General features: G+C 36.1%; 3 protein-coding genes across 8 annotated transcripts in view; all 3 read left to right on the plus strand.

Moving 5' to 3' along the window:
- Nucleotides 1-5,540, plus strand: part of ttyh2 (tweety family member 2) — a 53,087-nt gene extending 47,547 nt beyond the window's left edge. For 2 of the 6 annotated variants that reach the window (XM_079851444.1, XM_079851445.1), the window contains exons 12-15: nucleotides 296-481; nucleotides 758-836; nucleotides 2,002-2,028; nucleotides 3,350-5,540. In XM_079851444.1, coding sequence (XP_079707570.1) covers nucleotides 296-481; nucleotides 758-836; nucleotides 2,002-2,028; nucleotides 3,350-3,430 — 373 coding nt within the window. In that variant the 3' untranslated portion in view covers nucleotides 3,431-5,540. The remainder of the gene's footprint in view (nucleotides 1-295; nucleotides 482-757; nucleotides 837-2,001; nucleotides 2,029-3,349) is intronic. The other 4 variants (XM_079851446.1, XM_079851447.1, XM_079851448.1 and 1 more) reach the window with 2 other exon arrangements.
- A 767-nt stretch (nucleotides 5,541-6,307) lies between these two features.
- Nucleotides 6,308-14,059, plus strand: dnai2b (dynein, axonemal, intermediate chain 2b). Its single transcript, XM_079852229.1, has 13 exons — nucleotides 6,308-6,384; nucleotides 7,533-7,720; nucleotides 7,884-8,045; nucleotides 8,202-8,332; nucleotides 9,017-9,159; nucleotides 9,261-9,374; nucleotides 9,744-9,883; nucleotides 9,998-10,120; nucleotides 10,214-10,437; nucleotides 11,295-11,430; nucleotides 11,543-11,689; nucleotides 12,575-12,799; nucleotides 13,389-14,059. The coding sequence occupies exons 2-13, from the start codon at nucleotides 7,538-7,540 to the stop codon at nucleotides 13,476-13,478; spliced, it is 1,818 nt and encodes a 605-aa protein (XP_079708355.1). The 5' UTR covers nucleotides 6,308-6,384; nucleotides 7,533-7,537; the 3' UTR covers nucleotides 13,479-14,059.
- Nucleotides 14,060-14,912: 853 nt separating this feature from the next.
- The window catches only part of kif19 (kinesin family member 19), a 44,076-nt gene continuing 31,120 nt past the window's right edge, over nucleotides 14,913-27,868 (plus strand). Inside the window, exons 1-2 of the mRNA XM_079851460.1 lie at nucleotides 14,913-15,281; nucleotides 17,760-17,840. Of these exons, the coding sequence (XP_079707586.1) occupies nucleotides 15,243-15,281; nucleotides 17,760-17,840 (120 nt within the window). The 5' untranslated portion in view covers nucleotides 14,913-15,242. The remainder of the gene's footprint in view (nucleotides 15,282-17,759; nucleotides 17,841-27,868) is intronic.

Consider the following 27,868-nt stretch of genomic DNA (forward strand, 5'->3'; position numbering starts at 1 on the left):
TCTTCTTTTGTGTTCACCAGAAGAAAGAAATTCATTCAAGTTTGGAACAATATTAGGGTGAGTAAATGATGACATAATTAAAATTTTTGGGTGAACTATCTCTTTAACTCTAATCAAACATCCATAAACTAGCTAATTAAGTTCTTTGGGAGTCGGTTGAAAGTTATAGGCAGGTCTGTTAGAGCCTTTGCATGAATAAATATCTCCAGAAGCAGGATTAAATGTATCAAATATTAAAATAAAATGTTTGAATGTTAGTGTATAGCATGCAATGCTTCTCTTTCTCTCTCCACAGAGATAGAGATTACGATGACATCGATGACGGGGACCCATTTAACCCTCAGAGTCGACGAATAACGTCCCACCATTCACACCAGGGCAACATGCACAGCTTCTGCAGCTACAGTAGCAGCATGGGCAGCCAGACCAGCCTGCACCCTCCAACACAGGCCGTGTCCAACGCACCCCTGTCAGAATATATGTAAGAGTCGCCCTTTAAACATGATTGATTCTTTTTCATATTCTCTGATTTCCTGTTTTCAGATGGATGCGTCTGAATATTGTGTGACAGCTTCATTCAATAACTATTGCATGTAGTGAAGGGGAGATGTTTGATTGCTTTTCCTTTCTTAAAGGAATATTAGATGAAGTTCACTGTATTACTTTTAAAATACTTATTTCCTGTATTCCTCCTCAGTCTGACTTGAACTCTCCCCATCTCTTTATCTTTTCATTCATCACTGTCTTGTTTTGTCAGGAACCAGTCTGCCCTGTTTGGTGGAAACCCACGCTATGAGAACGTGCCTCTGATCGGGAGGGGATCTCCTCCTCCTTCGGTGCGTTGGGCTCCAGAGGTCCAGTCCTTCTCATGACCACACATACACTCATGTTTACACATTATCAATAATTTACACTAAAGATTTAACCTTTTTATTTATTTTTTTATTTTTTTTCAAAACAAGGACACAATATTTTAAAGTCTACATGAAATCCAAATTGATCATCTGTACACTACTGTTCAAAAGTTTTGGGTGGATCAGATTTTTTTAAATAATACAGGTACACATTAAGTTAATCAAAAGCAACAGTAAAGATATTATAATGTTACAAAAATAAATTATATTTCAAATAAATGCTGTTCTTTTTGTGACACTGAAGACTGGAGTAATGATGCTGAAAATGCAGCTTTGCCATCACTGGAATAAATTTCATTTTGAAATAAACTGACACTCTGCCCGGCCCAAATGATTGGATCATTATTGCAGTGATTATTATGTTTCTAGCATGTTTGGCAACAGTTATTTTAACCCTAATTGATGGAGTGTGTAGCTTTTCATTTCTTAAACAACCATGTAGGAAGACACATCATGGTCATTTTCCAGGATGACAATGTCAAGATGCATCAGGCTCCAGTTGTGAAAGAATGGTTATGAGGGAGCATGAATAATCATTTTCACACATGAGTTGATACACGTCTGAGTCCAGAGCTTAAATTCATTGAAAGTCTTTGTGATGTGCTGGAGACGACTTTACAGAGTGCTGGACTCATTGTCAATACAAGATCTTTACCATAAATGTATGCACGACTTGATGGAAATAACATTACAACATTTATTTCCGTCAAGAGGTGCATCAACTTAAAAACACAAAAAATTGGTTGAACAGAAGTGTACTTGCTTAGTACTTAATCCTGATGTTATTGTTCACAATTCATCTGTGCTCATCATAACAAAAATTAGACCACACACGTATTAAGATTGGGCTGAAGTTTGATTTCATGTTGACTTTAATCTCTTACCATGATTATTTCTATTCTTAATATTCTATTTGCTCTTTAGTGGTTTTGTACTGTCTTCTGCTAATAGCTTATTTTACGTTTTTTTCTTTGTTTGTTTGTATGTTTCTCTGTTTGTATGTTTCTGTTCTTATTTTTCTTATTCAAAAAAAAAAAAAAAAAAAAAAACACCAACAACAACAACAAAAAAACAATTCTTTTTGGAGCTTTACTCTCAGCCATATATAAACCGCGTAAGTTGCTGTATGATTGCAGTATTATTGTCCCAGTCCCTCTGTTCACTGATCCTCCCCCCAATTTTTCTGTTATTTCATCCCTTGTTTTTATAATAAATTTTGTTTGGGTGGTTTTTCCCTTTTTCACTCCTGGCATGGATCCTCAATTCCTCATAGACACACCCACACATGTTGTATGTTAGACACAGATGAGTTATATAGAGCACGCCCCCTATTGTTAGGAGGTCAGAATGTACATTTTTTCTGTAATTCTATGTCTAATTGTAGTGTTGTCTGGTCACTAGCATGCCTTTAGGACCCTTTTGTCGCCTGAAAACTTTATACAGGTTTAGAGCGACATGATGATTAGTAAACTATGACAAAATTACAGTCTTTTGGATATTAACTATCTAAAAAACCTGCCTTGGCATCATCAGTAATCTTATGGAAGCTTGTTTCGTCCAGGGAATATAAAATTAAAAAAGGTAATTGTGACTTTTTAGCTCACAATTCAGACTTTTTTCTTGCAATTGTGAGTTTGTCTCGTAATTCTCTTTCTCAGTATTGTGACATAAGTCAGTATGTCAGTAGGCTTTTGTGGCTGTTCGAACGCATTGGACCACATGAACGTTTACACTATGAAAGCAATCAGTTTTTGTTTCCGGCTACCTCTGGAAGTGGTCCAACATTGGACAAGCTCAAAAAGTTTTAGACCCCATCTACACCTGTATTTAGCGTCGTCCTCTTGTGATCCGATCGACCAAACGTTAATACCAGATGTAAACGGGGCCATTTAACTTGCAATTGTGAGAGGAAAAAGTCAGAATTGCTGGATATAAACTCGCAATTGAATTTATAAAATCTGAATTGCCACTCGCAATTCTCAGAACAAAAACTGATGTTTTTCTTGCTGCTGCGAGTTTATATCCCAATTCTGACTTTAGAACTTGCAAGTTTCTCTCTCGATTCTTAGTAAAAAGCCAGAATTGTGAGATATAAAGTCGAATTGCGGACTCACAATTTGAAGAGACAAAAAATCTGACATCTTCATTGCAATTATGAGTTTTTATCTTGCAATTCTGACTTTATAACTTTTATTTGCAAGTGTATATATCAGAATTGCGAGAAGAAATGTTATTGTGAGAAGGTGTAATTACCTTTTTTGTTAATTTTTTTTTATTCTTTGGTGGAAACAAGCTACCATAGTAAAGACTTTTAGTCCACAACAAACAAAAAGTGTAGTTCATTTTCATTTCACTCTTGAAAATAGTCGTCGTTTGCTTGAATTGTCCATCTAGATAGTGTGAGTTTGTGACTCCTGTGTTGCTGTTCTCCCCAGTACTCTCCAACCATGAGAGCCACCTACCTCTCCATGACCGAAGACCAGATCAGACACTTTGGGGAGGATTTCCGAGCGTAGAACTGATGCGTTTTCTTCTGCCATGCACACGTTTTGTCTGGTGTGACTCTTTACACGCCGGAAATATGGACACATGGAAAACACTCACGCCAGCATGTGTGCGCATCTTTATTTGTGTTACAGGACCACAGTCTGAGAGGAGAACATGATTTTAGAAGCACTCTGTGTGTGTCCATATGGGTGCGTGCATGTATGTGTGTGTTTGTCGATTATTCTGATGGTGCAATGCATCTTTTCCCTCACTACTGACACATTTGTGAGTTTCTGAAATATCCTCTCTCTAATAATCTTTTATTTGTATGTTTACATCATATTTTTCATCAAATAGACTGTTGGCCTTCCCTATTGCCTTTCGAGTGCAGAAACTGTTCAGTGTGGGTTACAAAAACTATTTTGGACCCACTTTATATTAAGTGTCTTTAACTACTATGTACTAACATTTAAATGATTCATTTGATGCAATGCACTTATTGTGTACATACATTTTTGCATTGTATTTATTTAAATACCTGCATGAAATTGCATCTGTTGTTCATTTCTGTAATTACATCTATTACACTGTTGACCCTTTGCTTACCCCTTAAACCTAACTATACCACAAAACCTGTCCCAATACGTATCCGTATCCCACCTCAGAAGCAGCAAAAGTGTTGTGCAAAACAACATGAGCACAATAAGTACTACCTAACAATCAGTGTTACTTTAGTAGTATTTACTATATAGGTTACACTTTATTTTAAGGTGTCCTTGTTACGGTGTAATTATACAATTTAGTACTGAGTAATATTAATTAGCTACATGTAATTAATATATAATTAGGTTTAGGGTTAGTTGCTTATAACTATGCTTACATTACTGTTTGTAACTACATGTACAATGTGTAACAGGGACACTGTAAAATAAACTGTTACCATTACTTATATATTATTATTTTATATTAGTATACCGGTATTTATATACTATTATTATTTTACTTGTAATTTTAGTTAACGAGACTGCTAAAAAAAAAAGTATTATAATATATAATACATAGTACATAGAAGTTAAAGACACCTAATATTAAGTAGGACCCTTTCTTCTTTTTTTTTTTTGGACCAGAGTACATGACCTTCTAAAGGTTACCCATTTGTCATATTAAAGTTTGTACATATAAGTGTGGACACTGGTTGAAGTATCAATATTCTGTCCATTGGACATATAGTCCTACATGGTGTACAGCATTGCTAGTGTCAACATAGTAACCCTTTGCTAGGTACTTTTCTAAGCAATTGTTGCTCGTGAAAAGTTGTTTTAAGTTTTTTAGCTACTGTGCATTGTGAACTTCATGAACATGTCATCACTTTTTATGATGGCTAACTGTACAGATACTAATGCCTTTTATCTTATTTTGAAGTGAATATTTTGTTTTCTAAATGTCTTATGTGCCAAGAATGGAAGCATGTTTTGTGCCTCTAAAGCCTTTGTTTTCATTCCCTTTCATTGCTTTATTCAGTGAGTTCCCACTTTGTATTAGCAGGGATGGGACAAAGAGGGAGAATAAAAGCTTTTCTGTTTGTTTTATTCATAGAGGCATCTTAAAGCACAACATGATCACTTTGGGTTTACAGTGACCAAACACAGTCACTTTGTACCACAAATGATGTTTCTAACATCCAGAGAGATTTTCACCTCATTTCCAGCAAGCACAAAATGAGGGGTCATTTTACCTGGAACTTAAAATCTCAGACCTTCTTTTCGTACCAAGTGTAGAAAGCACACTGAGCCAACTTTCTCCCATGCAGCAACGCATATGCTTTGAATTAACCTTTTGACCAGCTGTAAATAACCTGTATGGAAACAGATGTGTGATTATTTGTATTTCTTTGCTCCATTCTTGTGTGCCATTCTCAGTATATTGTTTGATAAAATCAGCTACTTGGACAGATGCTTGTACACCGTGTCCTTGTTTGAGATTGATTGTGGCTTCCATCTGGTTTATTGCATATAGTGTTTTTAAAACAATTGATTTTAATAATTGGGGTGCATGAATAACACTGTTGCAGACAGTGAGGTGGTGCTTGATTTCTGTCAAACTTAGAAGACAGAAACATGGATATAATAAAACCATTTTGAACTGAATTGAGTGATTTGAGTGAAAACTTTTATTTTGGAATGTATATAATATTTATATACAAGCACATGTCTTGGCAAATAGGGCAGTTTTTCAAACTAAATTGGGAAATATTACTTTCCATAAAACAGACTATTTTGGGCTTTGCAAATGTAAACCTCAAAACAATTAGAAAACTAAAAAAAAAATGTAAATGATAGTGTACAAGAGTATCAAACCGTTTTACAAGTGTTAATACATTTTTATTACATGACAACTTGACCCGACATGACGTTTATAATAATAGGCTATCTTGTCCTGTGAATTAATACAGTTCAATGTTATGGTAAGATCTGTCTTATATAGCTAACATTTGTTTTTGGACTAAATAAGGCAGCTGAGATCTAGCCACAAATATGCCTCGCTTAAAACTAAATGAATGATAATGAAATAATAAACTGAAACTGTTTATTTAACCCCTCTTATGTTTCGAATAATTCCTGAAAAATAGTTTTAATGGTGCTTTTCTCGTTGAACCCTATGAGTGTTGTTACATGGCGCTCTCTACTGGCCCTGTTGTCGAACTTCAGTAGAAGAGCAGAGAGCCTGAGGTAAAACAAAACAGTCAACTGTTCATCTCATATGCGAGTGAAACATTATAAAATAGCGCATTTATATCTACGTGTACATTTCTAAGTAGCATTAGTTGCTATTAGTATTTTTTACCATTGATATTATTAGCACTAGAGAGTAAAAGTATGCATGCAAACGTGACGTCACTTGCGCCACCGCTGCTAGGTTACGGTAAACTACAGACCAGTGAACCACTAAAACCATCGAAACCCAGAAAGCGTCACAAAATCAGGTAATATTAAATCTATGTCTTATTTTGAAAGAGTTTAACTTTAAAAGGGTGCCTGTCATAGATGGATACGTGTACTGCTCTGGAAGTCTTTCCAAAACTTTTGACACAGCTTTAGACCTTATGATATGGGTGTGCTGATGTTTGGTTGGACTTCCCTAACAGTAACAGTAACGTTAACCCAGCTGACAGGAGACGTTCTCACTCAGAACTTTGGCTAACATTCTCTGGCAAGGTTCTCTCAAAGTTAAGAACTAAAGTTCTTCTAGCAACGTCAATAGAACGTTCGTTTAAAGTTCTGTAACGTCATCAACACATTAACACAAAAATGTCATGGAACGTTTTTTCTGAAGCATTTTAGTTGGGCGTTCGATTAATGTTCTTTTAAACGTTACATAAGATACATTTAAAAGTAACGTTCCCATAATACTTTCAATCCCAATATTTTATATATATATATATATATATATATATATATATATATATATATATATATATATATATATATATACATTTTTCAGGAATTGTGTTTTTGTAATTTAGCAAAACGTTACTACAACTACAACAAAGGAAAGAGAGGGAGGTGAGGTGCTCCTATCATAAATGATTCTGATCAGATTTTATTACTTTTTTTGTCTAGTTTAGTAAGCAGATCATCTTTGGTGCTTAGTATTATAATCTAAAATACTTCACTGTAAAACATTTAATTGTTTTTATCATTACAACATAAAATGTTTGTTTTCAGATTTTCAGCTTGATTTTCTCATCAGTAAGTGGGTGTGACATATAATTCCTCCAAAACTATTTTAATCCAAAAATATTAAATCTTTATTTATAATAATTATAGAAATGGCTACATTAATTGGTGTAATTTGTATTAAAATAAATAAATAATAATAACCACCAGCTTGGTTTTGTCATCAGTAAGTGGGTGTGACATGCTATAATTCCTCTAGAACAATTTCAGCTAATTGAGGAAATGTAAGGCATATTAGTATTTTTTATTTTTTATTAATTTGTCACCCCACTGGACCATTGAATTAACTAGTGAAAACAAAACATTTAGCCTATAATTTTTAACCCACAACTGGTTAAAATGTGTAAAAATGCGCATTTGATCATGAAAATCTTGTAACTTGTCTTACCTTTAGCTAAGATGGAGATTGTGTACGTGTACACAAAAAAGCGCAGTGAGTTTGGCCGCCAGTGTAACTTTTCAGACCGTCCGGCTGAGCTGCATGTGGACATTCTGCCTGACCCTTCCCTCGCTGCAAACTTCACCGTGAGAGATCCGTGTAATGTCTCCATGCAGTGCGCAGAGGAAATGTCCGAGCATGAGGTGAGACCAGCGTTTAACAGCAACAAATCCCATGAACACAAAACCTTTTTTTTTTTGTAAAAAACTAGATTCATAAAATGTAATATTAGAGTTACAATATTTTCATATAGCAATTAGTTTCAATCATAGTCTTTCATTAACATGAAATTCTTGTCCTGTTTAGGTGAACACAGAGCGCTTTGAATCAGAGTCACGAGGAATAAACCATGTGGAAGGAGGGTGGCCGAAAGATCTCAATCCAGAGGACGTGGAGGCGACCATCCGCTACAGGAAGAAAGTGGAGAAGGATGAACACTATCAGAACACGATTATGCAGATTGCTGGTGTGAGTGCCTTTAATTAACCATAAAGTATTTTATCTGAGACGAGAAATGATGTGCTGGGCTTATATTTAAACCTGTATTGTGAGCTTCCTCTCAGAAGAAGACATGTTTTTGACTTCTTTATTAAAACAAAGAGTTTCCACTTCGGCCCATTGCAGCTCATGGAACACTGTAGCAAGCAGAACAACGCCATTAACATCTACCAGGACTTTTTTGATGATGAGGTCGAGGAAGAGGTGGTGGAGGAATCAGAGGAAGAGCCATCAGCGAAGACAATCAATGTCTTCAGGTGACCACACTGATAAGAGCAATATCAGCCAGGTCGCTTGCACAAGTTTTGTGAATGAATAAAACATTTTCTCTCTTCAACAGATTTTTAGGCCTTTTTGGGTAAATACTGTGCTCACTTAAACATTTATATATAAATAGAAATGTTTCTTAAAGGGATAGTTCACCCAAAAATGAAAATTCTGTCATTAATTACTCACCCTCATGTCGTTCCACTTTCGTTCATCTTCGAAACACAAATGAAGGTCTTTTTGATGAAATCTGAGAGCTTTCTGTCCTTCCATTGACAGCTACGCAACTACGACTTTGATGCTTCAAAAAGTTCATAAAGAGATCTTAAAAATAATCCATATGAATTGAGCGGTTTAGTCCAAATTTTCTGAAGAGACACGATTGAACAAATTGAATTTAGGCTTTTATTCACATTTAAACATTCATCAACTCACACATTAGTTGTGGTAAACGGAAGCTCAAGCATGCTCGCTTAACGTGCGAGAACCAATGAGGTTCACATTTGAGCTTACACACACACACACACACACACACACACACACACACACACACACACACACACACACACACACTCTACTCTGAACTCTACTGTTCAACTGTACAAAACTTAAAAGACTTATTACTATTGAGTCATATAGTACTTAATAATTTGGGTATCTGTGCATTTTTCTAGAGACCCAAATGAAGTGAAGCGCACAGCCACAAGTTTATCCTGGCACCCCGATGGTAACCATAAACTTGCTGTCGCCTACTCTTCCCTGGAGTTTCAGAAAGCACCCGATGACATGAGCTTCGACTCCTACATATGGGACATTGGTATGCCATAAAAAAACTGCATTTTTCTGTGATATAAATGAGTCGCCACACTTAGAAAGAACAAACAATATTGAGGAAAAAAAAAATCTTTTCACCTTCAGAAAATCACAATAAACCTGAGATGACCCTGAAACCTGTATGTCCACTTGTTTGTCTGGAGTACAACCCAAAAGATTCACACATTCTCGTTGGGGGAAGCTACAATGGACAAATTGGTAGGTGTTAGCGCCTGAGCATCTCTTTGAATTTTTCTATTCCAGCTACCAAAACACTTATGACCATATGAACTCTTTCAGTGGCTTAATTAGATTGGCCTCAGTCGCTTGGGGCATTTTTAGTTCTCAATAAATTATGGTTAATGGAAGAAAAGTACCTTTGACCTTGTCTGAATATTGTTTGATAGACGTGTCTGTTTTGTAAAGTCCAATGGCTGAACTAATTGCCTTTGGCATTGAATGCATAGTTGAAATTAGTATGTACTTTGGAATGGCATCTGTAGATGTCATTGTGTAATTTAACACAAATGTCCTTGTTTGTTTTTGTAAAATTATGCATGACCACCGTGTTGTTTACCCCGTTACCAGCGTACTGGGACACACGCAAAGGCAGCCAGCCAGTAGAGATGTCCACCATCGAACACAGCCATAGAGATCCTGTCTACAAAGTCATCTGGCTGCAGTCGAAGACAGGCATGGACATCTTCTCAGCTTCTACAGATGGTCAGGTCTGTGTGCAATGACACATAAGTCCAAAAATAAAGAAATAAACCACACAATATGTCATTGAGACTTGCATCGCAGTCCTCAGAGATAAAATATGCTCATGCATCTGACACCAGGTGCTGTGGTGGGACATTCGTAAGCTGAGTGAGCCCACTGAGAGGCTCGTGCTGGACCCCAGTAAGAAGTGGAACCTTGATAATGCCCTTGGTGCAATCTCACTGGAGTTTGAGACCACTATGGTAAGACCAGTTCTTATTTTTTTTGGCCCAGTGCAAGAAGAAACCTTGTGGAAACAGATGTTCTTAAACATCCTTTGTTTTTGATTACACAAGCCTACTAAGTTCATGGTGGGCACTGAGCAGGGTCTTGTGGTTTCATGCAATCGCAAAGCAAAAACCCCAGCTGAGAAGATTGTATGCACATACAGCGGACACCTTGGTCCCATTTACGCCCTGCAGAGGAACCCGTTTTTTCCTAAGAACTTCCTGACCGTGGCTGACTGGACCGCGCGCATCTGGTCAGAGGACATCAAGGAGTCCTCCATTATGTGGACCAAGTAACTTATGTTTCGTTGTTCAAATACAGCATTACAAAAGTAATTTTCTGTTCAATTTTGGGGGAAAAATCAAGTACACTACTAGTCAAAAGTTTGGGGTCAGTAAGAGGTTTTTTTTTTATTTTATTTTTTTAAGAAGTTAACATTTTCTTTAGCAACAACACATTAAATTGATCAAAAGCAACAGTAAAGACTTTTACATTGTTCCAGAAGAGTTCCATTTGAAATGAATACTGTTCTTTATTTATACAACTGTTTTCAATATTGAGAATAATAAGAAATGTTTCTTGAGCATCAAATCAGCATTTTAGAGTCATTTCTGAAGGAGTAATAATGCTGAAAATTCAACTTTGACATCTAAGGAATTAAAAAATATGTTAAATTAGAAAACAGTTATTTTAAATTGTAATAATATTTCACAATATGATTGTGTTTCAGTGATATTTTAGTGTCATTGAGATACTGGTATAAATTGTATTATTTTTGTATTCCATTTTAATTTTAATTTCAGTTTAAGTTTTTATGTTTTTTTTTATTATTTATAATATTTTAGTATTCATTTTTATTGTGGCAACTAGCTGAAATGTTTTTTTTTTATATATATATATATTATTATTTTTTTTTATTTTATTTTATTTTTTTTCAGTTAACATCTTATGGTTTTAGTTTTAGTTATAATAATAACCCTGCTGTTTTTACTGTGTTTTTTAATCAAATAAATGCAGCCTTGGTGAGCTTGGTGAGATTTCTTTCAAAAACATGAATAAATAAAAAATCTTACCGACCCCAAATTATTAGTGTAGATGTTTGGTTAAACTTGCACAGGTGCCAGTATTTCTAATCTATTATTTCTCCAGGTATCACATGGCTCATCTGTTAGATGGCTGTTGGAGTCCAGTCAGACCCTCAGTCTTCTTCACAGTAAAGATGGACGGCACCCTGGACGTGTGGGACATCTTGTTTAAACAGAACGACCCCACTCTCAGCCTCAAAGTTGGTGCTTAGTGTCTCCTCCTTGTACTGAAACCATCTCACAGTTCAACATTTCAGCGTTATCTGTTTGAGGAAATATTCTCAGTGTGTGTATGTTTTTTCTCTCACACAGGTTTGTGATGAAGCCCTGTACAGCATCCGGGTGCAGGATAACGGCCGTTACCTGGCCTGTGGCTCTCAGCTGGGAACCACCACACTGCTGGAGATTTCATCAGGCCTGTGCACACTGCAGAAGAACGAGAAAGCCCTGGTCTCAGAGGTGAGACACAAACACACCTGAACACGTAAGGTTTGTTCATGTTTTTGAACAAAGTCTCTTATGCTTACAAAGGCTGCATTCATTTGATCAAAAATACTGTAATGTTGTAATATTAAAAGGTCATTTATTCAAGTGATGGCAAAGCATCATTACTCCAGTCTTCAGTGTCACATGATTCTTCAGAAATCATTCTAATATGAAGAAACATTTCTTATTATTATCAAAACAGCTGTGCTGCTTGATAAACCCATGACACATTAATTTAGATTCTTTGATAAGGAGAAAGATCAATAGAACAAAGTAACAAAGAACCTTTGTTAATGTTAGTTAATACAAATGTTCATGTTCATGTAAGTTCACAGTGCATTAATTAATGTTAACAGATACAACTTTTAATCCTAAAATGTATTAGTAAATGTTGACATTAATCAATATATATATATATATATATATATATATATATATATATATATATATATATATATATATTGATTATCTGGGTAACACTTTATTTTGCAGTGTCCTTGTTACATTTGTTACATGTACTTACCATAGTAATAATAGTAAATTATGCATAATTACATGCAACTAACCCTCAACCAAATCCTAATCCACACCTAACCCTATAGTAAGTGCATGTTGTTAATTAATATTACTCAGTGCTTAAATGTATAATTACATTGCAACAACGACACCTTAAAATAAAGTGTAACCGAATCTATAATATAAAAAAATCTAGAATGATTGCTCTTTTTTTAAAGCATTTTCAATAGTTATCCTAGGGGAAAGAAAAAATGGGTGTACAAATAATTTTGTATTTACTGTACATCCATCTGTCATAGACTGGACTGTATATTGGGGTGTATTTTCCCTTGATTTTTGCAGATGTTTGAACGCGAGACCAAGCGGGAGAAGATTCTGGAAGCTCGGCACAGAGAGATGCGCCTGAAGGAACGCAGCCGCTCCGAACAGAGCCGAGAGGACGAGGCCAAAGAGGCGGATGGGGAGGAGAGCACTGAGGAGCTGGTGGCCCGTGCAGAGACGGAGTTCTTCCACATGTTGGAAGCCGAGAAGACGAAAGAGAGGAATGAGGAGAAAGAAAGAGATATGGTCAAGGATGTTCTGCTTCTAACATGTTTATGATTTTGTTTATGTTTTTGAGCTTCAGGCCTGACGTCTGAAAGCTTTTTTAACACACATCTGTGTGTTTTTGATGGGTGTTGTCATATGTGTGTGTTTCAGAACGGCCTGTCAAATGAAATTGCCCCCCTTTGTGGAGCTTAAACAAATTGTACCCCATGTTTGGACTGTTGCTCCAATAAGATAAGGGTCCTGAACGCTATATATAACCCTGTTAGCTGGGGTGAAAACGCTCTATTGTGAAAGACAAAGAAAGAAAAATCAATAAAGTCTACTTTGTCGGTAACCAGAATGCTTTATGCTCCTCCGTGATTGGTGAGGAGGCATTTGAGCTTGTGAGACCATCAGAAGTGTATTGCTATAGGCCCATCTACTCAAAGGCTCGTGTGATTAATGGTTTTGGCCTTTTCAAGAACCTAAGTTATTTGAAAATAAAGAGGGGTTTATAATTAGGTTTGTTTTTAGTGTCTTGTGTGATTTCTACAGGAAATGAATTTTGTCTGGTCTCATAGTTTCTGATCTGTCTTTTCTAAGATGATTTGTTTTCCATTCCCTGCAGGAGAAAGGCGTGTGTGAAGAGAAAGATTTCCAGGAGGAGCATGAAACGAATGGTGTCGCTTCCTTTACAAGAAGAGAAATCTCTCTGTAGACTGTGAACACAGAGCTGAGGCTGGTTGCATCAACTGCTTAGACTAGTCTTATAAGTTAGTCATCTATTTTTTTTCTTCATACATTTTTCAAGCCAGTCATATAAAGAGGTAGATTGGTCTGATTTGAATCTGATTAGCCCAAACTAATTACTTGTTGGTCAGACTAGTTCTTAAGTCTTAACTTAGCGGCTAGGTTTATGCAACTGGTTTCCACGGGTCTCACACTGAAACGCTGTTCATAACCCATTTTACTTTCATAATGTGATGTATTGCAATGGATATTCAATGAGAAAAACAGAGAATTTATTTATCATGAATTGACTGGATTGTGTAAAGTGGGTGTTACATACCAGAATGGAGTCAGGTGGTCATTCCTAGGTTTGAAAAGTTTGCATTTTGAAAAAATGAGCACTGATGAATTGTTCAGGGATTATGCTTTGAAATTATATGTATTGTGAAAAGTGCTATACAAACAAACATGAGGACTTTCAGGAATGTGCATTAAGAATAAATGCAGCTGACTGTTCTTATGTTATATCATAAAGTGACTAATTAAATACATTGTGTTGGATAATTACATTGTATTTAAATATGCATGATTGTTGAAATTAGTCCAACACTTGTCAGTGTTGTTTCTGATTTTCCACTCATGTTTTATATTCTCAAAACAGCACCAGATTATGTTGTCTGAAATGGAAGAGCTGTAAAACTGTTATAATAACGACATCAGTTTTGTAATAAAATATTTACAAATTTCCATAATTTGTCACTACCTTGAGAGTATCTCTTCTATTATGAACAATATTTCCAGTTCTGAAATAATAATAATAATATTTATTATTTTTATTAGTAGTAGTATTAGTTTTATTTGTAAAATTTGTAATTTGTGGAGAATTAAGAAAAATAAATGGATGTCAGGGTCATACAAACGTTCTGGGTTATGATAAAACTTAAGTCTTAATAAAAGGCTGACATTCTAGAATTATAAATATAACGTAAAAATTAAATAAAACCTTAAAATTAGTGAACTGTGTTATAATTATTTCTTTAAAAATGTTACCTTATATCAAATAAAATTATATAACTCCCATACAACAATAATGTTTGTTTATATTAATACATAATATTATTACTTATATATTATTATTAATGAATAACAATAACAATATATATATATATTATTTTTTATTTTTTTATGAATTAATACTTGATATATATATATATATATATATATATATATATATATATATATATATATATATATATATATTTAAATTTATTTATTAATTAATACTTTAATTTATCGAATTAAAATGTTAAAGATTTGAATGAAGCTGCAGTTCAAGGCCTGACCAGCAGGTTTCGCTGTTGCCTCAGAGTCGGAGAATTCCTGCCCACCTGAGTGAAGCATCAGCCGCGGTGGATGACGAGCGAGTGCGCACTGCACTACTGCTCATCTCATCTCTAGGGACATCACAAACACAACACACACACACACACACACGCACACACAGACACATACACACGCTCACTCACGGGTTTACTGTGGGTGGAGAGACACACATCCTGCTCGGACATGGACCTGACGGACTCCACGGCCCGTGTTTGATCGTTCGGTGTGTTTTCTGTACTCGTCGAGAGAGAGAGAAGCGCAGGTGAATTGTTAGATGAACCATGAGCTCGCGGAGTCTGTTGTGCTCTCTTCTTCACGCGACGCGCATGTTTTAGTTTAGCTACACATAAACGTCCCGCAAAACATTACGATGAAGGACACTGCGGAGTCAAAGGATCAGCAGCTGACAGTAAGTCCACTGACTTCTTATTTTCCTGCACTTCTGTCTAGAGTTTGTAAACTGTGTTCAGCCAAAAATGTGTTCATGTAGATTATCCCATGTAGAGTCTGTATACCGTATGTGCTTAGCTGTTGTTTTATACTTTTTTCAACCTATAATAATAATATGTGTATATTATTATAGGCTACTGTATGTAGGGCATATCATCTGCATTCTAACACACTTGTGTAGTTTGCGTGTGTGTGTGTGTGTTTATTATGAAACATGGCTTATATTTTATGCGTATGTTTTATCATTACAGTTTTTAGACTGTGCTGCAAGTTATTGTTTAGGCCTATACAGTACAGGTCAAAAGTTTGGAAAGAAGTCTCTTATGCTCATCAAGCCTTCATTTATTTGATCAAAAATACAGAAAAAAATAACTATTACAATGAATTTTTTTTTTTTTTTTTTCTGTTTTAATATGCTTTAATTTCTGTGATACAAAGCTGAATTTTCATCAGCCATTAGTCCAGTCTTGGAAACAGTTATGTTGCTTAATAATATTTTTGAAACATGTGATACTTTTTTCAGGATTTATTGATGAATAAAAAGTTTAAAAGAACAGCATTTATTCAAAATATAAATCTTTGCTAACAATATACATCTTTACTTTGACTTTTTGTCAATTTAACACATCCTTGCTGAATAAAAGTATTAATTTATTTAAACCCACACTTTTGCACTGACCCCAAACGTTTGAATGGTAGTGTCGATTGTTACAAAAGATTTCTATTTTAAACAAGTGCTGTTCTTTTTTTACTTTTTATTCATCATAGAATCCTGAAAAAAAGTATTACAGGTTATTGAAAAAATATTTAAAAAATATTAAATTATATATATATATTTTTTAGCTTATATTGAGAGACCAAGTATTTTTGTATTACACCACATGACCATTTACAATGATCTACTGAGGCAAAAAGGTGATTTAAAATTGTGACAGACTTAATAGATATGGTGACCATTTATAGAAACTTTTCTATTATTTTCATTTAATACAATCTAAACCTAATGTCTTGATGTTGTTAAAAAAAAGAGTTCATGCATGCATTATGCATTAACTATGCATATATGTGCATATACTTACTTTCATACCTCATGCAAATGTGTGGTAGATATACATTATTTAATATACACAAATGTATATATAGAAACAAACAAGTGACTATAGAATTGAATACAATCTGCATTTCATTCCCTGACAGCATGTCCACTTAAAACCCCAGGACAGATTTCAATCTGACAGTCTACACTTGTTATATTTAGATTCTCTGAGAGCTTAATACCTGTTTTCTAGTGATCTTTTGCCCCCACTCTCAATAATTCACAGTGCAGTTTAAGTTCCCTTTCTCTTCTTCCACTGTAAGACATCATTTCAGTGCTTTAAGGAATGAAAATGTGGGACGGTTTTGTACATTTAGTCCAGATTCTCTATTATTATAACATCAATAATAATGGAAAACAACTACTGCTGCTCTGTAAATCTGTGGCCTATATTTAGGTGGACAAATTTTCTGTGGCTTTATGCAAGTATTTGCTGAGAGCAACATAACAGAACAGGTTTAGCCGCATCCCGTTAAGCATATTAAATCAGACAGCATTTGTTGCTCTACAAGCAGGAATAGCCTCCAGCTATAATATTCATACTGCATAATTAACTACCTATTGCGCTGCACCATTGCCCGTCAGTGTTTATTTCAGATGCATTCTCCTGATGGCCAGCTGACTCAAACAGAGATGTTTAAAGAGAAATGTCCAAATTAATGTGAAAATTGGGTTACACTTTATTTTAAGCTGTCTTTGTTACATTGTAATTATACATTTAAGTACTGAATGATATTAAGTAACTACATGTACTTACTATAGGGATAGGATTAGGTTTGGTTTAGGGTTAGTTACATGTAATTATGCATCATTTATAGTTATTACTATAGTAACTACATGTAACAAATGTAACAAAGACACTGTAAAATAAAGTGTTACCGAAAATTGTACTTGCATTAGATAAGTGTATCCTGCTGCTACTATATTATTTCCCAAGGATACATAAAGATTATATTATATAGAGTGACCATTAAGCCACATGCTGTTAAACTTGTATTAATTTCACTGCATTAGATACAAAACATTACTCAACTTCTAGAAAGTGTTATGAACAGTATATCAATTATTTTCTCATTTAAAACAACTATAATATATATATAAATATATATGAAAAAAAAACACATTTTTTGTGAAATATTTACTTGGAAAGTGTGCTTGTGCTGCCTTTAGATTCATTTATTTTTCCTCAATGTCGTCTTGTTGTTGGATTTTGGTGTGTGTGTTTTAAATAAATGGCATTTGATGTAATATTTTATTGAATGCAATGACATTCATACATTTAGCTTTTGGGTTCAAATACTTTCTGAGGCCAGAGCATTACCTTTCTTTCTTATTTTCCAGGTGGCCCTGCGGATTCGGCCATTGAGTGATGCTGAACTGGAGGAAGGAGCCACTATTATAGCCCACAAAGTGGATGACCAGGTCAGAGGAGACAGATCAATCAGTTATTGTGTGTGCGTGTGTGGCACAAGGACAGCACTGCATGTTGCTATGCATTCTTCTCAATGAAGAATATGCATAACTGCCTCAACATTTTTGGAAAGACGATTGCCTATATGTGTATGTGTGTGTACCCAATCTGCATTGAGTACATTTTGTGTAATCAGTATAGATTTGCTTTCTGGTTTTTAAGTGTTAATTGTGGTAGATATCTGTTGGTTTCAGTCAAGAGGCTAAACACGTGAATGTCAAGCTATTAAAATCCAGGTTCTGAAAAAAGCATTACTTTAATAAGTCCAGCACTCACATTATTCAGAAAAAAAAAATAAAAAATCTTACACTATTATCAGGTATGCATGTTTTGTAGGTCAGGCACAGGCAGTCTCTTCCTGTCTAAGTGAGCGGTTTTTGGCCAGAATAAAATGTGATGAAGGGCCAAATGTTGTGCTGTTTATGCTATGCAAGACGAGTGAACGATGCCATACTTCTATTAATGCATTTGTGGATTTAAAAATATAATGTTTAGGCTACATTTTATATAAGAAGGGCTTAGATGGTGATGACAATGTCCAACAGAAGTCTTGTTCTAAAATTAGACAATGACTATGTCGATGTTATCCACAGGCTAGTTTAAGGGTCTCTAGAGCTGTAACGCACATATGCTAACCTGCTGTTATGGGTAAATAGCCCCAGTGTTAGTGAATGAGGCGAGTACAGTCACATATTCAATCTCAAGGGTCTGAGTCACAATGACAATTTGCCAGTGCTGTGAGACCTCAGGACAGCATGACATTTCATTTACGGTACCCACGTCTGCAACAGCAGGATATCTTTATAATTATTTGAACCCATTTAAATCTGAGCTTGGGTTATAATTATTGCTGTATTTGCTGGCTGATGTCAGACAGAGTGACATTGACTTAGAACAATATAAAGTGCTATTGAAATTCATAGAGCGTGACTCTAGGATTGATCCATTTGAAATGTATGACTGGATCATGTGAATATATGTTCCTTTGGTTAAAATTATCTGGAAAAAGAATAAATGTAAATACTTTTAGCAGAACTTGATGCTAATTATATGACAGATGTCATGAGTCACAGAAACACACAACAGTAACACCTACAAATATTGGGATATAAATTCAATTTTAACTATATGAACACATTTATATGAATATGTTTTGATATTTAAATAATTAATTCAATTTCAAAATTACATTTTTCCTGCGTTCTCCACCATTTTTTATGTTTTTTTTTTTTATCCACTGTGTTTGTTTCAATGCATGATGGTATTGTCTTCAAAACACATTATGTTGTTGTATTTACCTGCAGTGTAGCATGTTAGCAAGTTGTTGGTGGTTGCTAGATGCTAACTTCCTCTGTGGCCACTGGTTGTCATTTTGATGTTGTTGAATGTCTAACGTTGAGGTCCATCATGGACGGTCAGCTGAGGTGGTCATGTTTACATTCAAGCACTTGGACTTAACAATGCAAACTGGTTATACAAGGGCTGATGGGATTAGTAGCATAGAGAGAAAGGTTTTGATGCCGTGCATTGTTTGTGCAGTCATCCCCCTAAATAGGAAAGAGAGAACAAGACTGCCAGTATACACACGCTCAAATTCACACACGCATGTTTGCTGGTGACCAGCAAGACCAGTTCATGCTGGTCTAAGCTAGTAAGTAATTATCCAAATTCGCTGACAAATCAAACTAAGCACCCTTCTTATCTGTTTGTGCCCAACACGCCATATGGCAGCACCATATGAGTAGGTGTAGGTGTGTTTTTACTAGTGTTGTCAATGTTGTTTTCTTCCCTTGATGGCAGACACTCATGGAAGAGTAAACCTTAAGAGGATGAGCTCACCGACAGGGGCTTTGGGTGGCTTAGACAGCAGCCATCTGCTCTTCTGTACTTCCAACCACCTGACGTCTGTAGGATCATGCCAGTGTTGGTGCCAACATGTCATTCAAAGATAAATCTGATGGGTGCATAATGTTTACATAGCTAATACATGTGCATAGGCTTCTTTCATTAGTCAAATACAAGCGCTTGATTTAATGTCGTCTGGATTGCAAATCCTGTGCTAATTCCCTATTTTGACATAGCAATAGACTTGGACAAATTAGTATTCATTAACCTCTCCACATTGGTGTGTGGGTCAGCATTAGTGTGTGGTTTAAATAATTTACCAAGACACCAACACACTCCGTTCTCCTTACGGTAAGGTGCGTGCAATGACGTCTGTGTGTTACCAGACATACACTGTATACCGATTGGTTCGTGCGAGACTCTCATTCATATATAAACACATGATCAGGCGGCAGAACCTTGCCGTAACCTCTCCTTACCTGTGTGTCATTATACATTGATGATACATATCAATTAGGCAACTCGGCACCTTGCCGGTCTACAGCGGTCTTCAGCATTACACTAGGGTTGTCACGGTACCAACATTTGAGTAGTCAGTAGTACCAGTACCAGTAACATTTTGTGGTTCTTCTCGGTACCAGAGCAAAAACTGTTAAATTAAGTAATTTTGTTTCCCGTTTTGTCTTGTCCATTGGTTTTCACTGTCAATCATTGCAGTTTCAGATTCAATCGTGCATTTAAATACAGTTGTCAATCCAGAAACTTTGCAGTGTACTTATCAGAATGAAAAACTAAACTTATATCCAGATTGTGAATTCATAATAAACATCAATCAAGAGAAGAGCCTCCCTTTATAATCACTAAGGCTGTACCGGTACCGGTATGTTTTACAACCCTACATTACACTTTTTTAATAAAAGTTGGATGTATGTTAATGTTAATCAAAGCATCCCTCTACTAAACCTCAGAATGCAGATAAACATTCACGACCGCCTGTGACATGAGCCATAACTCTCTTATAATCGCATAAGCTCATTATGAAGCAGAAGCGATTAAAGCTTCATCTTCAGCTTTATTGTTCTGCTACTTGTTATTGGTGAGACGGTTTTGTGTTTCTGTGTTTAGCCTGATGTGTCACATGAGCTGTGTATTTTTGTGTTCTTTTTGACAGAATAGAAATGTTAATGTAAAATTAAACTCTCAACAGTTATGTATTGATTGTAAATTAATTGTTTGATTCCATCTGAAGTGAAGTGCTGAAGCGCTATTAATATTCACTGAATTCCAAAATTTTCAATTATGAAGTTTTAGTAAAAGTATAAAAAAATTAAAATAACATAAGCATTTATTTTATTACTTTTATTCAGTAAGGATTAGAAGTTTAAAAGTGATAGTAAAGACATTTATAATGTTTCTATTTCAAATACATGCTGTTCTGTTGAACTTTCTATTCATCAATGAATTGTGAAAAAAGGATCACAGTTTACACTTTCCACAAAAATGTTAAGCAGCACAACATTTATAATAAGAAATGTTTCTTAAGCACCAAATCATGATTTATGAAGGATCATGTGACACTGAAGAATGGAGAAATGATGCTGAAAATTCAGCTTCATCACAAATAAATTACTTAAGAATATATAAAAATAGAAAATAGTTATTTTAAATTGTAAAAATATTTAACAATATTACTGTTTTTAATATATGTTTGATCTAGTAAATTCGCCGTTGGTGACGAGCATTAGTATACTTCTTTCAAAAACATAAAAATTACTGACCACAAACTTTTGAACATCACTGCTGTTTATGCAATATTTTGTTGCATATAAATGATTCAATATGATTCTTCCTTGTGCCCATATATATATATATATATATATATATATATATATATTTTTTTTTTTTTTTTTTTTTTTAGCTATATCGCACAGCCCTACTTGTCATCACTTTGAGTGCCTTAAACCTCTGAGCATTTGTCATAAATTCTGCTGTTTTGATGTGTGATGTAAAAGGTACAGTATTGTGCATAACTGACAGAAACTGGCAGCAGGAAGTGTTGCAAGAAGTCCAAAAATCACTGTGACCGTAATTACACACTCAGACAACATACTGGCAGTGAATGAGACTTGTGTTGTTGGATGTGTCTCCCGTTGTTTTTAAAGGCCGTTAACTGTTCTGCTCACTAGCGTGTCTGATTTCCCCCTCAATCCCACCAGCAGTGGGCTGTGCCCTGTCACCATGACAACCCTCAGACAAGGTCAAGGCCATTGTTCCTTTTCCTTTACTCGTCCCCCCTTCACGAGACAACGTAAGTGCTGATGGACTTGAAGGATGTAGGGTCTTCTTAGGATGCGCTCTAACAAAAACAGCTAGTTATTCTGATCAAATGCACTTGTTACACAGGTTCATTTGTAGACTAACCATTGGCTCTTGAAACATTTGTATTGATAGTACAATATTTACCCATGATGCATCTCTTTTAGGTTAGCACAGGTGGCTTGGACACCGCTCCCTCTACAAAGAAAAGAAAGAAGTGAGAGGAAGAATAGACCTCAGAGTTTCCCTTAAAAGACCTTGGCGGGTAAACAAAGCCCTGCATTCATCCGAGCTCGTACCTGATAACGTGGCAAATTCCCTCCATTGTGCACAACAAAGCCGCCGCTTTGGCCCTTCTGTATTCAGTTTCTGCCATCTTTCTCCTTGTGTGTCCGTAAGGTCATTCAAATTGCTCTCACCTTGAGTCCTATAACGGAAAAAGCAAATTAGCAGAAAGAACCTCCCTCATGGCGTCGCTCTTGCCACCCCACCGCTCCACACGGATCAAAGATATTCATCTCCGGTATAATTATGGTTATGGGCTTTCAAAGCACTTACCGCTCCCTGGGTCCCTTCTTCTAGTGTTCTCAAGCTTTGCACTCTGCGGCCGGGTTGTTGTTTTCTAGGCTTATTTTTGGAGGGAGGATAATAACTTTAGGGCCAGTGAGGGCTGAGGGAAGAGTCTTTTACAGGCTTTCTGTTTGAATAGGCTCAGAGCTGGGCCGAGAAATAGTTCTCCAAACAAAACCAGCCTTCAACAGACAAGATTTAGGCGCAGTGATCCTGGGGAAAATGCCAACTGTTAGATTCAGCTCTTTTACAGGTTGACTCTCCACATTTGTGTTTTATGGTGTACGTACCCTGGCCTGCTCTGTTAATGTCCATCACTGGAATACAGTGCCATTGGCCATATACAGGGGGCCATTACAGCCAATATACAGTAGTAGTTTTCCACTCAAAGGTTTTATTAAGACTCCTATCTTTATCTATGACAAAGTCTTTTTTTATTAAGGCTCTTTCTTCATTTAAACGGTAAGAATGAAAAGTTGATTTTAAAAGTTTTATAACATCAAGTTTGTAATTGTAATTTATAATAGTGATGTAGTACTCGAGTCCGGTCTCGAGACCGTTTTCTGCTTTCTCGGACTCGACTCGGACTTGTTCCTTCAAAGACTCGGTCTTGACTCGGACTCGACCTTTCAAAGACTCGGTCTTGACTCGGACTCGGCATAGGCGGTCTCGTCCCCATCACTAGTCCACTAGAATACATACCACTAGAAAATTTTAATTTGCTCTGCATGTCCTAACTATGATTAAAAAAGTCAGGGTGGGCTTAACATGTTGATGACAGAGCAGCACTGTTGAAGCAGTTTAGAAAAATAGGCAGAAGATGATGCATGTGGTAGGGATTTTTTTAATGATAGTAAAAGCATAGTCCATATTAAGACGTTAAGACTGCTCCTCTAAACAATTCCCAATCTAGCTTAGTCTGTAGGCCTAACTGTTGATTATTAACTGGGGTGATATTAAATCATGAATATGAAAACTGACATGTTTTTATGGTCTTGGTCTCGACTCCTAAAGACTCGGTCTCGACTCGGACTTGCTTCCTCAAAGACTCGGTCTTGACTCGGACTCGACTGAATTTGAAAACCAACAGACTCGGTCTCGACTCGGACTCGACCCGGACTCGACCCTTCAAAGACTGGGTCTTGACTCGGACTCGGCATAGGCGGTCTCGTCCCCATCACTAATTTATAACATCAACAAATGCTTCTCAACTCGTGTATACAGGGATTAGATTTATTATTAGGGACACATCGTCTGATCTTTCTCTCGCTTTCTCCTTTCCTCCCCTCTTAATCAGGTAAGGTGGGGTTTTTTTAGGTTGAAGAGGATTGCAGTGTGTGTGCTGAAGAGTTCTCTAGCAGCATGCGAGACCTTCTCGCCATGCTCTTGATTATCTCTATGCCTGATCACGACTTTGGCCCGAGATTAATGTTGAGCTCTTCTATTCAAGCTGTTGCATGAAGACAGTGTGGCTTTAGGCTAATATACAGTGAACACAAATCAGAATTGACTAATTGAATGTGAATTAAATTTGAAATGAGGTTACAGTGAATGTAAGGAAGATATTCATATAGCAATAATTTTACTATTGCCTTGATAAAGTCTTGTTTGAAATTTTTGAGACTCTTAAGTTTTGTAGCCCTAACAGACAGTTTGAACGATACAACAATAGATGATTGTACTTGAAATTGATATTTATATTACATGAATTAATAAATTAACTTTTGTAGACAAGGGTGGAAGAACACTTTCCCAGAATGTATGGCCAATTCAGTTCAAAATATCATTCCAAACGCTTACTTGGTTACTTAAATTGGTCGTATATGCTGTGTACAGCTGTGTTAGATGTTATGTATCTTGATATGGAATCAGTGAATGATAAATTGAATGTAAAGTGAATGTTCTCATTGTAAATCTTCCATTCTGATGGACTGTGTCCAGTTCTCTTGCTTTGGGGCAGCCAGTGAAATGTAGCTGTATCCGGCGTCTTATCCCATGTGGTACTCAATACCTGTTACACAACTATGGTTTGGCATAGCTTCAACTTCAACCCTACCTGAGCTCTTATTCTCTGCACTGCCAGTACTAAAGAGAAAGAGAGAGTATGAGAAGACCACACACAGGCGAGGACGTTTATTTAGTTAGACGGTGGATGATAGGCAGGAGGGTAAAGAGGAACAAATGGGAAATCAAGACAAATGTAATAAAAAAAGGAAGGCACAGAGGGGGTACAAGCTGTTGGTCCTGGCAAAGATCCTAAGTGTCAGGCCCAGGACAGCGGAACCACACAAACACTGCCTCCTCTGTGAGTCTTACACAACTTTATCATCAACAACACTTCAAAACACATGGATGGATGAATGGATAGATAGATAGATACCCACCTACCTAGGCGTCTTTTCCAGTGACTTGACCAGTGTCCTCTCAATGGCCAGCAGAGTTAGGTATAATTGTATAAATGTAGTAATATAATAAAGGTATAAATAATAATATAATAAAGTATAATAATACTACTACTACTATTTTTTTTATTATTATTTTAATAATTATTTTTTTAATTATTACTAATAATAATAGAAAAATTATAATAAGTAATAATATAATAAAGGTATAATTGTATAATTGTGTGAAATGTATTATGAAAATTGGGTAGCAATTTCGTCAAGCAAATACCAAGAAATAGGTTGCAGTAGTTTGTCTTTCGACTATACTTGCAAAGTCCGCGATGGGACTGAGCTCGAATAGCTTCAGCATCAGCGACTTTTTATTGTATGAAATCGCCGTCAATCAAAAGGAGATGCAGCCTTTGAACAGACCCTCCAATCATCACGCAGAAGCCCGGAGTCCAGGCCAGCCCACTCCTCCATTCACTCCCAGAGACGCTGAGCGCAGCATTTATCCAATGAAGAAGCACTGAAAAAAACTGTTCAAAGCAGCCCCATTGAAGTCAATGGAAGCTGGGCTTCAACAGGGAAATGCACTGTGACGCTACGTGAATGTATGAGAAGGAAATCGAGTCAGCTGACCTGCTATATGTAACTGATTCTGAAAGAACTCGTCTTTGAGATGAACGTTTTCTAACGCATTTTTAGTCAATACAATGTTAACACAATAGTACATATTTGACCATTAATTTTTTGACATTATAGGGGAAGCCGAGCTTCCCTTGCAGTCTTAAAGAAATCCCCACTGATACATACATACATACATACATACATTCCATACTGTACATTCCATATAAGATAACACGGAGAGGACCCCAGTTAAAGAGGGACTTGAGATGCTCTCAGGTTGCATTGAGCTTCTCCGTTCTCATAAGAGCACTCAGCGGTGTTAGTCACTTCTATCTGAGGTAATAAAGCTGTTTTGAAGCTCTCTGTGGTCTTAGAGGGCTTATTTTAAGCTGTTATTTGGTATTATCTTGCACTGGTCTCAGTCCCACTCCACCTTGCTATCCTGCATGCTCTTTCATAATGAGGCTCATGTTTGTCTCGCACTTTTGCACTTGTTAGTGAGGCAGATTGCGCTTTTTCTTTTCTTATCATTTGCTTCCCATAGGGAGGAAGCATGTTGTTTCTTCTGCTGATGAATGGTGCGTGCGTGAGCCTGTGCATGTGAGTGATGTGTTCAAGGTCGGATATATCCTGATTTGGGGAAGAGGTTATACTGTAATTTGGTGTCCTTTCACATGTGAAAAATGATACTCAACAATAAGAGTTCTGAAGATTTGCTTCCCACGTCATTTTATATGATTCTGGATTAGTTGCTCACAAGAAGTGTTGCGTAAGGTCATACTGACCCAAGCAAACAGGACAAAACAGTGGTGATGGAGCCATTTTGTTCCTGCTCAGCCAAGTACAATAACTCAACACGTTCCAGATTATACTCGATCTGAGCCCAGAGAAACTGCAGCTGGACCCTTTCAGATCAGATCTGAAGTTTTCTTTCTGTTTTGAGTTCAAGTGTGTGTTTTCTCTCTCTCTCTCTCTCTCTCTCTCTCTCTCTCTCTCTCTCTCTCTCTCTCTCTATTGAAATATTTTATCAGCAAGTAATTTTCTTGGATTGCTAATGGATTATTTTCTGGTCAGTATTTGGTGATAATAATATCACTATTTAATAGGCAATATCTTGAAATTGAATTATTTATCAAAAATAACTATAACATAGCAGCAACAGCAATTTGATAAAGCACCAATGTTCTTTAATATTATAATTATATATTTTATATTCTATATATGTATATTTAAATGAAATTGTAAAATATTTTGTACTCATTTCAAACATCTCCGTTTAACCAATTAATGTCAAAGATAAGAGAAAAATACTCTATCAATCAATATTATAATTTTTTTTTTTTTTTTTTTAAATAACATTTGTTTTTCTAACCTTATACCTAACTTTCTCCATCTGAAATATTTCCAAATTTCTTGACACACTAAGACACAAGTAACATCTTGACACACTTTGTCATATAAGATGTGGTCACATAATTGATAGTTATGTAATGCATATCTTATAAATATTATTTTATTTATATTGGAGCATTTATATAATCCAATATGATAGGCTCCAAAGGCTCAAAAATTCCTTAACCGCCAGTCGTACAGTGTTATGTGGAAATGTTGTATCCTTTTGTGTTGGTACAGCCTGCGCTGATGTTTTTGTCTTTTACTCCACTCTGTACAAAAGTCTGTTGACAATACACTTAAACTGTCCAGGCCTCAGGGTGCAAATCTCTGTCATGTGGTCACAGCTATCGGTCATGTCCCACTTTGTTGTGCAATGCTGACCTGCATGTCTTGACCTGAAAGTGACCTCTGACTGACCTTGTTCTGCGCTGGGTGAATGCCGATCATCTTTGCTGTGAAGTTGCATAAATGCCCAGGTAATCTCAGGAAAATAAGGTACAGTAGTACAGGACATCACAGTGTCCAGTTGTTTTTAACCTACTTTCATTTTATCTTTAAAGTTCATCGGTGAGCATAGAGATCAGCTTGAGACTTATCCTTCTCATTCCAACAAGGATTAATTGTTTTTCAGAGATCATTAAGTTTATTAATTTTTCACAGTTTAATTTTATCTCTGCTCACATTCTATCATTGATTCCCCTGGCCATTCCCAGGCATGTCAGGGCCTGCTTATTTGGTGATGTTTTCCGCCTTGATGTGACCTGATGCATTGGTGTGTAACTCGAATGTTGAGGCACAAGTAGAGCAGGAACTTCTTCAGTGCATGATCTTGATTTTTG

Source organism: Squalius cephalus (assembly GCF_949319135.1).
Source record: "Squalius cephalus genome assembly, chromosome: 19".
Taxonomy (NCBI): Eukaryota; Metazoa; Chordata; class Actinopteri; order Cypriniformes; family Leuciscidae; genus Squalius; species Squalius cephalus.

Bases quoted from the DNA above. Each gene is read 5' to 3' on its own strand.
- dnai2b (XM_079852229.1), top strand. From the start codon at position 7,538: ATGGAGATTGTGTACGTGTACACAAAAAAGCGCAGTGAGTTTGGCCGC. The intron at 7,721-7,883 runs GTGAGACCAGCG...TGTCCTGTTTAG, and splicing joins AGGAAATGTCCGAGCATGAG to GTGAACACAGAGCGCTTTGA. The intron at 8,046-8,201 runs GTGAGTGCCTTT...GGCCCATTGCAG, and splicing joins CGATTATGCAGATTGCTGGT to CTCATGGAACACTGTAGCAA.